Source organism: Apteryx mantelli, chromosome 8 (assembly GCF_036417845.1).
Source record: "Apteryx mantelli isolate bAptMan1 chromosome 8, bAptMan1.hap1, whole genome shotgun sequence".
Taxonomy (NCBI): domain Eukaryota; kingdom Metazoa; phylum Chordata; class Aves; order Apterygiformes; family Apterygidae; genus Apteryx; species Apteryx mantelli.
In genome coordinates, this window is record NC_089985.1 from 8,518,337 (window position 1) to 8,531,398 (window position 13,062).

General features: G+C 41.0%; 1 protein-coding gene across 2 annotated transcripts in view; it reads right to left on the reverse strand.

Moving 5' to 3' along the window:
• SWT1 (SWT1 RNA endoribonuclease homolog) overlaps positions 1-13,062 on the reverse strand; it is a 36,970-nt gene that overhangs the window by 3,548 nt on the left and 20,360 nt on the right. For both annotated transcript variants that reach the window (XM_067300535.1, XM_067300536.1), the window contains exons 17-18: positions 4,483-4,549; positions 3,497-3,561 (exon numbers count right to left, since the gene is read on the reverse strand). In XM_067300535.1, the coding sequence (XP_067156636.1) occupies positions 3,497-3,561; positions 4,483-4,549 (132 nt within the window). The remainder of the gene's footprint in view (positions 1-3,496; positions 3,562-4,482; positions 4,550-13,062) is intronic.

Here is a 13,062-nt window from a genome sequence, read left to right on the forward strand (position 1 = left end):
AGCCTCTTAAATAGTAATTTTTACAATGCTGAGCACAAATTATACACGTTATTTTCTTTATGGCAGTATCCATGCGGATCTATTCCCATCAGCTAGATCCGTTACATCCTCTTTCACTTGATCTACCTCTAAATAAATAAATAAATAAATAAATAAAAATTGTTTGTAAACCAAATACAATTCAAACTAAGGGATGCTTTAAAAAGGACACGCACCATAAACGCTTAGTAGCTTTTGTTCTAACAGGTAACCTAAGATTGGCAGATCAGCCCACAGAGCAGGAGATGAAAAACTATCGCAAAACGGTGGTTTACGTTTACAGCGTTCTCCTGGCACTCACCGATAGCGTTGGCAGAGCTGAGCTGCGCAAAACCACCCACCCGCTGATGAACGAGCCCCGCTCACCAGCCGCAGACCGAGCCTCGGCCGGAGCTGCGCGCTGCGGAGCGAGGAGCTGCCCGCCAGCCCTAACGCAGGCGGCTTACGGCGGCTATCAGACGGCTAAAACGGTAAAGGGCACGGTTCTGCACACCGACTTTTTATACCCCGGAACAGAGCAACGCGTTAACTCTCGAACCGAGCTGCTACAGTTCCACTAGAACTGGTGTTAGCCACGTCAAGGGAAATTGTCTCCGCACCCCGGGAAAGGCAACGGTGGATACAGGATTGCAAATTAGCCCTACGGAAACGCACGAGCACAGACGTCAGACACGCAGCGCGGCTCGGCCATCCGGTAGGGCCGCGCACAAGCGTCCGGGCGGCTGCCGCGGCCCTGGCCCGGGGTTAACCGCCCGATGGGACAGCCAGCGGTGCGAGGTGCTTTCCCCTGCTGGCAGGGGAACACTGGGTTGGGAGGGATCGAGCACGTTGGCGGCGCTGTGTCAGTGCCCGGTCCCAGGCCCCAGATACGGGCACCTTCCCGGCCACCGCCTGGCGCGCTCGCCTCCTCCTCCTTCGGCAGCTCGCTGCAAAGTAGATGCACCAGGTCAAACAGCAAAGAGGGCAGTGCCACAATGATGGGCAGCTTTCACGCGGGCTACTTAGATGCTCAGGGCTCCAAACAATACGTTTTCTTAGTTTAGGCAAGAGCAGAGACTTGCAAAACAAAGCCTGAATGATTCTTCCTATCACTGAGCCTTTGCATCAAACTGTCATTTATAACATAGTAGAAACTGTTACGGGTTCCTCACCCGTGAGAGCTCAAAAGCCTTGGAAACTACTGAGTGCATAACTTCCTGTCGGTCTCCACATTAGCCCCTTGCCCTGACAACTACGGTGTCCTCTCTGAAGCTCCTGCCTGCAGTCCAGCAACACTCCTGCCCCGGGCACGCTTGAAGAGGAAGGTGGGGAGGAAAAGCACAAAGGAGAACAACAAGGGCTTTGAGCAATTTCTCTTCACCTACCAATTTCTTCTGCTGAAGAACCTTAGGATTGTGGCATGTTCGCACTATTTGGCAGGGGAGGGAGGGGGAGGGAATCACTCTCTCCCTGCCTGCAAAACTTTCTCTCATCCCCCAACAATTAGGGCTTTTAAACTTACAGAAGATTTAGGAAATCTGTGTCAACCCAGGCAAGCGACAGATTTTTGGAATAATTTTCCGACTCAGATTAAAATCACCTGTAAGCCTTTTACACATCCAGTGGAACCATTCTTCTTAGCCTGGTAAGTTATATGTAGTTTATATCTATATGACAGGAACATCCAAGAAAATATCTACCTGTCTTTTGCATCCATTTAAGATTTATTCCAAAAAAACATGGCATTTTAAAAATCCCATAAAACCTGGATTTATAAGCCCTCCATTATAGAAATTAAGGAAATCTGTTCATGATCTATCAACTTTAGAGTAAAAATCACTACAAGGCTTGCACGCCACTCATTTCTAGATTAATGTTTTCAAAGCTTTGAATTCAGCTGTGCAACAGAACATTTCTTCTCATGTGATTTAACTGTAAAAAAGCCTCCTAAATCAAAACAGTAATTGGAAACTTAAGTTTTAGTTGTTTCTCCTCTTTTTCTAACTGTATTTACTAATGGCTTAATAACACACAATGACTTAGGACTTCTATAATGATGTCCACAATTTAGAGGAAAAGGGCTATTTTCATGGATAGAGAGTTCAGCCACATACTCAGGCCTCCAGAATCGCAGGTTTTTTCCTCCACCAAATTAAGCATAGTTCTGATAAAGACAGATGAATTCACAGAATCACAGAATCGCTGAGGTTGGAAGGGACCTCTGGAGATCATCTAGTCCAACCCCCCTGCTCAAGCAGGGTCACCTAGAGCACATTGCACAGGATTGCATCCAGGCGCGTTTTGAATATCTCCGGAGCAGGAGACTCCACCACCTCTCTGGGCAACCTGTTCCAGTGCTCTGTCACCCTCACAGTGAAAAAATTTTTCCTCATGTTCAGATGGAAGTGTCTGTGTTTCAGTTTGTGCCCGTTGCCTTGCGTCCTGTCGCTCGGCACCACTGAAAAGAGTCTGGTCCCATCCTCTCGACACCCTCCCTTCAGATATTTGTACACATTAATAAGATCTCCCCTCAGCCTTCTCTTCTCCAAGCTAAACAGGCCCAGCTCTCTCAGCCTTTCCTCATAAGAGAGATGCTCCAGTCCCCTAATCATCTTTGTAGCCCTTCGCTGGACTTGCTCCAGTAGTGCCACATCCCTCTTGTCCTGGGGAGCCCAGAACTGGACGCAGTACTCCAGGTGTGGCCTCAGCAGGGCTGAGGAGAGGGGGAGAATCACCTCCCTCGACCTGCTGGCAGCACTCTTCCTGATGCACCCCAGGATACCATTGGCCTTCTTGGCCACAAGGGCACATTGCTGTCTCATGGTTAACTTGGTGTCCACCAGCACTCCCAGGTCCTTCTCCGCAGAGCTGCTTTCCAGCAGGTCAACCCCCAACCTGTACTGGTGCATGGGGTTATTCCTCCCCAGGTGCAGGACCCTGCACTTGCCTTTGCTGAAACAAGTACCTTGTCAAAACAAAATTGCAATTATAACCCACTTAATTTAAATGCAGTTCCATATTCTAACCTACTCTATAATGGATGCTGAGCTGTGCTGGCTCTGTCCACCAGTAAGACACGAATCCAACACTGCTACAGGACAGGGGACCAACATTTCACCTCAAAGCCTTGTGTGGGTGCTAATGGCTCAGCTCTCATTTACTTTCTGCCCTTTCCTGCTCTGTTGTAGGTCATTAAAAATAAATAAATAAAAGGAACTGTGCTGAAGAAAATATCCCCGTTTCCCCCACCCTCATCTTCAAAAATCAAACTGGGAGGTAAAGGCTGAGTTGGAAACAAGCGCTGTATTTCTTCACAGTTGTTGAAAAAGTGACTCCACATGATATAGAAACAATGGCAATACATATATATATATATATTTTTTTTAAACAAAAAAGTTATCTTACAGTACTTCAGTTAATACAGTACATGCTACAGTCTTTCTGGAAACCCATTTAATATGGTTAGTAATTGGCTTACCGATATATTTCTTGTGAAACACACTCATAAAGCTCCTCAGCAGTAAATTTTATACTGTTATTTATCTAAAATAAAGAACAAAGAATTAACATACTAACTTACCAAGTACAATATACCAATTAAAATTATACAGCTGGTATAATAGTTAATGTATTATCCAACAGAATCCCAAAGTTCAGACAGTGGGAAAAGAAAGTCATGCTATGTGGTATAAAAATCAAGCAGTACAAATTCAGCATCACTCCTGTATATAATTGGAAGTGCAGATATCACTCCAACTTCATTTTTAAACAACTTCTGGACAAATACGTAAGACCTTCAATAACTCTTCCTTCCTCTCTCAATTTACCCTTATAATTCTATAGCAAACAACGTAACGTCTGACTCGCTGAAATCTAAAAATACAGCGACCCTACAGCACAGGCCCCCAAACAATAAATACATGCGGTAAAGGAAAGGCCTGCAAATGTGAAATACGCAGTATACTAAATGGAAAAATAACTCGATTCTACTGCAAATATTCATTTCAGTCTTAAAAATCTTTCAGCACAACGGAATTGAAACTTCATGAATAACTGGTGATTTCAATTAATCTCTTTTTCCCTTCTGAACTGCAGTCAATATCCTTAGTAGGACTACCTAGTACAATGTACTCGCTCTCTTTTCAAAAAACGACTAGGTCAGGGATATTTTGGTGACTTAGCTTCAAGTACTTTTACTCCCTGCAACGAGTTGTTCGTAACAAATGAGCGCTCAGAAAGACACACAAGCAACTCAAATGCTGTTAGAAATTCTAATGACCTTTGGTAGGTGCAAATCAAGAAGCATTTTTTCATTATGTCTGACGTCTAATAAATAAGATCAAATCCTAAAAATTCTAGCTTAATGGAAATACAACAAGACAGCTAACTTCATAGCTACTTTAGATTAAAAAAAAAAAGCTTAATAAAAATGTACCTGATAAAATATTAAAGAAAAAGTCATACCTCATTGCTTATGAGGAAGTTATAGAGGGTCCAAATATCTTGGAAAGTACTGCTTGGGGTCAGAATTCTGAAAAAGAAATGATACATGTTTTTAAAGCAAGTGTTTAAGAACTCTGCGAAAGAGTTTTAAAAAAATAGTCAGAAGCGCATGATGAAAAAAATCTAATTACTTTAAGCAAAAAGGCAATTCTGATCTTTGAAGAATTTTCCCTCCATCCATCCCTTTCCCCTCCTCTAAAAGAATTAACGGAGCTTATCCTGTCTATGAGGACATTCTATGAGAGTTTTTCCTAATTAAAAATTCAACTGATGTTTTTATGAGCCATGTCTCTACATGGGCAGGAAGAAAACCACCAATAACTAAAAGCTTTTTTGTTTCACATAGCAAAGCCTCTTGTGCTAACGTGGAGCAATAGAAAACTGTCACACAGTACAAAACTTTCCCACACTAGTTAAAGCTGCACCTCCTGCCCTCCAGGATTTTAACGTACAGCTTGAATTTTACTTTTTTACATAACACTTTTGCTACTTCTAATAAAACCCAGCCCATTACGCGCACAATTTTGAGAAGTGAAACGAGGATTTAACAGCTGAATAGAGGTGGCTGTGTGAAGAACCAAGTATCACGTGAAATGCAGCTATTTTATTCAGTCACAGACTGTACACGGCAGCCAGCAACAGTTCAGCCTTTCCCAAAATCTAGTCTTTGTTCCACACATTGCAAACAGAGATACCGACCGCAAAAGAAAGCGTTAACTTTGGTCTCTCCATACAACATCGAGAGCTTATGAGAGATGTAGGTCCTTTTCCATGAATCCCCCCAAATGATCCAATAAGGAAACAATTCTCTCAAAAAATAATTCTATTTAAGCAGATACAATTCACTTATATCTCAGTGTAACTTCATTTGCATTCACTAGGAAAAAAAAGTGAGCATTCTTACATTATATTACATATACACCAAGTAACACTTTAAATATATGAAGAAAATCTGATAAAATTCTGCCTATGTTAAGTTCTAAGTATCTAAATAGATTAAGAAAATGACTTACTTTGGAAAAAAACCCTGCTTTTTTGGGAAGCTCTACTTACTTTCCCATGGGAAAGTACCCAAATTCTCTCCTCCCCTCCCCCCCTTGCAATTGTAAGCTTTTATAAATGAAGTAATTAGGAACTGAAAAAACAGAGAAACAGAATCAGTTAAAAATCCTAGTTAAAAAAGGCAACATATTTTAAAAAGAAGATGGTGGAAGACAGTGATAAATCTTAAAATTTATCATAACTGGCAAGTCAGATGCTTTACTTTCATTTTTACTTGATTTTACATAGGAATTATCACAGTTAACACAAATGAATCACATGCTCTTTTCTCCCTTCCTATGCAGATGCACCCTGATTTTTTTTTTTCCCCAAAGTAAAAATAAAAACTCAATCAGCCAAGTAAAGGTGATCAAGAGAACCGACTGGCTAATTCTCCTAAAAATACCTCAAGGTCTCCAGCTGCCACCTCAGTGAGAAAGCCAGCAGCTCTGACAGCACAAAACACCCCGGCGCAGACAACTTGGCGACTGTCCTTGCAGACGCGGGAAGTCTTGGCAGCGTTGGCTGCGTCGCGGCTGCCGTCCCCACGGCCCGGCTACCGGAGCCACGAGCAGCAACCCCGTCCACACAGGACACCACACCAGCTTTAGCCATCCCATCGCCCATCTGCAACATCCGTACGCTCGTATACCAACGCCTGGGACAGCGTGATCTCTACTGGTGACAGGTTTTGTATTATTCTGCCTTCTATTTTATACCAAAAGGAGCAAAACTTGTGTATTTGGTAATTGCTTTCATAAGACAGAACACAGAGTTGTATGAAACATATGAAAGGTAAAATATTACTAATAACGTGACCTGAATGACATCATATGCTGCCACACAATGTGGTGGGGCAAAACACGTTCTTCAATATACTCTTCGTGGTGGGGTAGAAAGACGGAGCCGGAAGGGCGTTGGACACGTTTGTTGCCACAGTTGAACGGCCACCAGCCAGGCAAGGTTTTTGGTAGGGAAATGGAGGGTGGGGGAAAGAGCAGTGGGCTGGAGGAAGAACAGCTGTAATAGCTATGGGCTTCTGGATTTTATGGAAGAAGAAAACATATATAAGCTACTGAAAGGTGAAGGAAGTGACTGAGAAGAGAGGGGAAGGCAGGACATACCTGTGCTCCCCTTCCCTTGGGCCACGTTGTGTCTCTGCATGACTGTTTCTGTTTGCCTGACTTCTAACTTCCCAACCCCCAGGGCAGAGAAGCGGCTACAAACTTCAAATTGGCCTTAACCTCTCTTAGCAAGACTATACGTAAAGAAAACCAGCTTCAAAGTCATTTTTAAAGCAACATTAGATCTTATTTCCAAGTTCTTTTTTGGACCTCTAGTTTTGAGCAGAACTTTTTTCATCACACCGTTGATTCATATGGAAGTGGCCAACACTCCACCCACATTTCCTTTCCCTTAAGCCACTTTATCACATATGTTGCATTTGATCCTTTCCCGCTGCAGGGAGCACTTCCAAAGAGTTACTAGGGAAAGTAAACAATTTGTGTATTAAAATTTCTGCATCTGGACACTAATTAGGATGCTACAGACTTGAGAGCGACTCCATTGAAGCTTCCCAGACTAGGCACTGAGCAAGGCAACCCTCACTACTCCTCGCGCTAATTTTTTGCGAGGACATCAAACTGGCAAGCGTACTTACTTTTGCACTGGTGACCAAAGCATTTCAGCAAGCTGCTAACACTATCAGCTTCGCCCCCTCTAAGTTACTAGGCCCCAGGGGAGCGTAGAAACTGGCTGGGCTTCCAGTGCTTTGAAAATTTTAAGTAAAATGTGCAAACAAGCATATAAGTAATGTTAAATTCTGTAACTTATTTTATGGAGGTGGATTGGATAGCCACAATGATGATTTCTGGGTTTATATTATATGAAGTCTAAGATTTGGCTCAATGCGTTACAGTATCTTCAAATAAAAGACGTTTGTTGTTTTCAGTGAACAAACATTGTTACATGAAGGTCGCAAAAGAATCTGGAGAGAGAAGAACTTATGCATTGACTTCCCCCACAAATTCTTACCAGGTCAGCATTCCCTACAAAACGGTTATTATTGTTTTTAACTAAATATGAACTGGAACACAAGTTCCAATCTTGGAATACATTTTTTTTTGCAGAAAAATCTAAAACACTTCTGTCAGCAGGGCAATCATGTCACACTACCGTCAACTGCTTCTAATAATTTTATGTTCCTTTCATCCCTGTAGCCACCATTCTGCCTTAAGAGAAACATTAAGAGGAGATGTACTGGTAGAAATCTGAAAATGTTTGCAAGCACATTTATTCTTAAATCAAGCTGATCTCATTTTCAAAGTTTCTCTATGGAAAAAAACGCCTCAGCTACAGAAGCAGTTCTACCAAGCAACCTCTCAATCAGTAACACACAGAGCAAACGGGCTCTTACGTAGAAGTATTCCACATAGCAATCTGGATCTCAGCATTACGACCACTGCAATATTTATCTGCTGCTTTTTTTTCCTCTGCCAACATTACATCAAAAGTATTTCAGAAGCGAAGGGTGGAAGTCCATCAAATCACACTACCATTGCCATCAGCGCAGCTATGCAAAACAAACTACGAATGACCCTGTGTTACGCACTTCAGCTTTTAATTGCTCCAAACTTCATGCTTCGAGCAGGCGGTGGCAAGGACGCTGGGTGACATAAGGGCTGGATTGCCACTAAAATACAACTTGTTCTGGGATCAAGCTATAAACTATAATATGGTTCTCTGCAATGTTCTAAAAATATTTAGTACACCAGGCTATTCTGCAGAACAGCCTGTTTTAGTAAGGACAAGGCAATCCAGTATGGACAGCAGCAACAGAACGGAGGTTAGTTATTGCTCTTGGGGGAGAGGGGAGAAAGGAAAGAACCAGGCTGAATGATTTATACCTATTTGGAGTACCATCACCTCTCCTCTGCCTGTCTTCAGTGTTCCTGATTCCTATGTAATATCTCTGATACGCTAAAACAAGTACGCACTACAGATAGCTTCTTAAGGTTGGAATAAATATAAACAAGCATATATACAATACTGCGAAGTAAATATGATGTGCTTTGTGATGCTGACTTCACACTTGGGCGATGTCAAATTCAAACACTATGAAGTTTCACAGTTGCATATGACAATTAGGTAGAGCAACCTAATAAAGGGTGGCACAGATGCCTTACATTTCTGTTAACACAAGAGAATCAATAATATTTCCAGGTATCTTTAACTTCTGCTCCCTGTTTCACAGAGAAGGGGACATCTCAAGCATATCGTATTTTCTGTTTTTAAACAGGGCAGTAATCAGAAGAACTTACATTCTTGTTACAAGGCTAAGATGGTCAATGCACAGAAGTCACTGGTTTGAGAGCGCTGTAAAATTCTTATCAGGACCAAGAAAATATACAAGTTGTTAGAGCTACCGAAATTTAGAGAGTCATACTCCTCTGGTTATTTCCACCCTGTAGGCTATCAGAGACTCTTCAGGTCCCACACGAGATCCAACCCCTTCCACCTCATTAGCCATAGGACTTCCCCAACCATGCAGAACATTTATTCACCTACCAGCATCAGCCGAGTGACAGAGCAAACACATACCCAGAGTATGATAAGATAATCGGGAATGGAAGTAGATAGAAAATGGCCTGTAACATGTTTCCTTGCTTGTGGCTAGAGAAGAACTGGGAAACAAGCAAAACCTGTTCAGAAAGGATCAGGGACTTAGCAAATAGACGAGAGAAAGCAACCTGGCACTGAAAGCAGGTCAGCCTGCCAGCTACTCATGAACACTAAAATACTGGGCAGTGACAAGGAAAGCATATGGATACAAAGTCATATGAGAACACGCAGCAAACCCCCTCAAATCGGCCAAATCTCCCTAACTCAGTACTCGTTACATACCGAGCCATTCCTCTTTAGGCCTTCTCTGTAATGTCTGTGGCATAAAACGCATGAAACTGTCATAAAGCGTTAACCAGTCTGACGAATCCCTGGGCTTAATCGGAAGGACACATGATTTAATTGTATACGAGTCAACCCATTAAGAACCCTGTTTAACCTTAAACTCAGAAAATCAGGGGGAAAAAAAGTTGAGAAAGGAAAATAAAACCTGCATAATGCTTAAAATCTTGATAATGTAACAACTCTTCATTACACTGTGCTGCAATGAGGGACTCCAGCAGGTGTTTTTATAATGATCAACACATATTTGGGAGTTTTGTTCAACATCTGTCCACTGGGAAATTACAGGTATTTTTCCCCAAAATAAGAAGTTAAGATCATGCTTGCTTCTACAGAAGAAGTACTTCAGATGCCAGATCCTAGTGCCACTTTGGCGAGATGCCTGTTCTGCAGCTTTACAAGGTCAAAAAGGACCATGGCTTTTACGAGATTAATTCATTTATTTCTAGGGAGTCCTAAGAACTTCTTTGCTTTTTAGGCTGGATTAAAGGCAACGAGGCTTACGCAACAATACTACCTCTGCCCCACACAATGTTAAGTATTGGCCAATTTCAACTGTATCTGACAGAGGGAGTTCTTGAAATATTTGGGTTTCTTACAGCTGTCACTAGAAGAGGCGGCTGGGTGAAGGACCACATTCAGACCTGCCGACCCAGCAGGCTGCAGCTAAGTTCAAACGAAATAGGAGACTGCAAAGACTCCACAGAGGAAAGAAAATGCTGCAGCTGGAAGAAAAGCTGTGATCAGATATTTCACAGTTTCAGCTATACTGGACACGATGATTAAACTTCGAGACAAGACTCCTTAAAAGAGATGAGCTTTGTAAATGCTGCTATTGATGCAAAGTTAATTTTTCTTAGCAACTACAGGGATGTTTCCTCTAGAGAAATGCCTCCGTACAGCCTCTCTCTCCAAGAAGCCTGCTCAGACCTTCATCTGCCTATAATCCTGCTCTCAGCTGTGCCCATCTGACTGTGCATCATCATACTCCAAACTGGATTAGGGATCCAAGGTTAAAAACCCTCCTCTCCCTCACCCCAAAAGCAGAGTTTTGTGAGTTATGCAAATTACGTTACGCATCTTGTTTAAAGGGCACGTGCACAAACGACACGGCTCGAGGCAGCAATAACCCAGGGCAGGGCTGTTCGCCACATCTGCCACTAGGAACAGGAACACGGCACCGTGCCCCTGGCTAAAGGTGTAAAACCTTTAAACGCGGTATTTCCAACATCTGGTTCTTAGTCACACCAGTTCTGCTTACCTTGGAGGTCTGCACAAAGCCCAGCATCCCAAGGCTGAAATTTAAATGTAAAGTAAGGTATCCATTCTTCTTCAGTGGTCAAGAATATTTCAGGCTTAAACTGAATTTAAAAAACAACAAACAAACAAACAAACTCCCAAAGCCACAGCGGTAGGAAAGGAAAATGATATTTTTTGAACTGGAAATTATTCTCCCCTTTACTTCTAGAAGGGGACAGCACATGCAGGACGACTGAAATGTAAAGCTCTTAATTTAGAGATTTTGGAGAGAAATGATTAAATGCCACAGCAACCTCAGGGAAGAAAGACAATCTGCTAACTGGATGCTAAGAAAAAGAAATCTTGATTCTTCAACTGACCAGCCAAATAAATAGAGCGGAATCATGTTTGCTACAGTTACAGAATTCCCAAGCTGTTTTTAAATTAGTTAATCACAAAACATTAACTCAGTTATCAATGCTATAGAATAATGCATAAGCACAGCATTTCTGAGATCTTAAAAATTACTATATTTCTGAATTCCAAATGTTTGTGAAGTCCTCCTTCAAATCAGTGCTTCCCAATTAATAGCACTAGAAATTTAAGCACAAATTCCATTTAGATATATATTAGAAAAGCAGAATTTTAGGTTACTTACTGCAGTAAGTAACATATAAATATTTTACACCCAACCATACACGATTATAAATGTTTAGGAATATTTAACAGTATTTGCCGTAAATTGTGAGCTATTTTAAATTGGTGTGGGAACAAAACTTTTTTTTACTAGTGTATAGGAACAAAACAATTTTTATTAGTCTACTGATGAAAAAAAGAGTCAGACTGAAACAACTATATTAATTCACCAAAGACTAGACTTATTATTATTTTTAATTCCTTACCTAGAAGTAACTTAGGCAGGAAACATGAAGGCAGTAAACTTCCCATGTAAAATTCCCTGAGGGCGCATATAAACTCTTAAATCAGAAGTTACACTCAGCCAAAAGAAACTGCTGGCTCATATAAACCCCTACAGATACATTAAATGCTGCTGATCAAGCTTTCTTATCCTTTCAAAGGCTAATTCTAACATTCCCATCGACATATTAAAGGGAAGATTTAGGAGCAACAAGACAAAAGAAGTATATTTCAGAAGACTGATCACAAAAAGCTGTAAGTACAGTAAGTACAGTTTTCTACTAGTATGGGTGCACCCCTCAACTTCAACATACGTATTAGCAATTTTGCTCTAAAAAAAATTTTTTTTTTCTTTTAAACAGTAGAGAGGGAGATACTCTCTTAAAAGCTATTAGCCATTATGTCTAGCACATTTGTAAACACTTACCAAGATGCAAAAACAGGATAAAAAAAGAATAAGCAAGTCAGTGAAAGAAATTAAAACAATTTTTGGTAATTAACGTCCTCTCCCCGTTGTTTTCTTGTACTGGCTGAAGAGAGAAACACATCCTGCACAAGGATATCATGCAACTTAAATATATATTATATATCCCCATATATGTATATATATATATATATATATATATATATATATATACACACATATACACATCCCCTAGCAGTGATATCTTCAAAGATGCTCTGTGCTTAGAACTAGAGCCATAAGAGTTAATTATCTTTGATAACTACTTAAACTTTCATTCTCTCTAAATACGAGGGGCTCAAATGTCTTCCAGCAGAATAAGCGAAACAATTTCTACAAATGTTTGTGAAGGCAAGACTTGGCACAAAGCTGAAAACCCCTAGCTGCAGATATACTTCTGCTGCCTCAAAGAGCTATGTGAAAACCAGAAACATGTTTTAAGGATCAGGAGCTAAGCTAGAACACCTCGTTAACCAGTTCCAAATAACAGACAACACAAATACAAGTGTAAACCGTCACTGAAAGCCATCAGAAATATTATCCAATCCACAACTATTTTAAAATAATTTAGTTGTATAAAACCACTTATATAGACCACACTACTTTGGAATACATGAAGGAGGCAGACAAATTTTCCAAAGCAGTCAAATCCCATTTCTCCTCTCCTGTCTTTGGAACTTTATAAATAAATTAATACAATTGCTTTAAAATGTAAAGTTAGAGAAATATTCAGACAAATAAACAAGCTTGTTCTGGTTATCAAGTCAGTTTGATCAGCTGTAGTAATGCCCCAGAATTAATTTGTTTATGAGTAAGTCTAGCATCACACATATCTCAAAAAGGTGACTGCGCTTTTCTAATGGTTGTTTTTAACATTCTGCAAACCTGAATTTTTAACGCAGCTGAACTTTCAATGC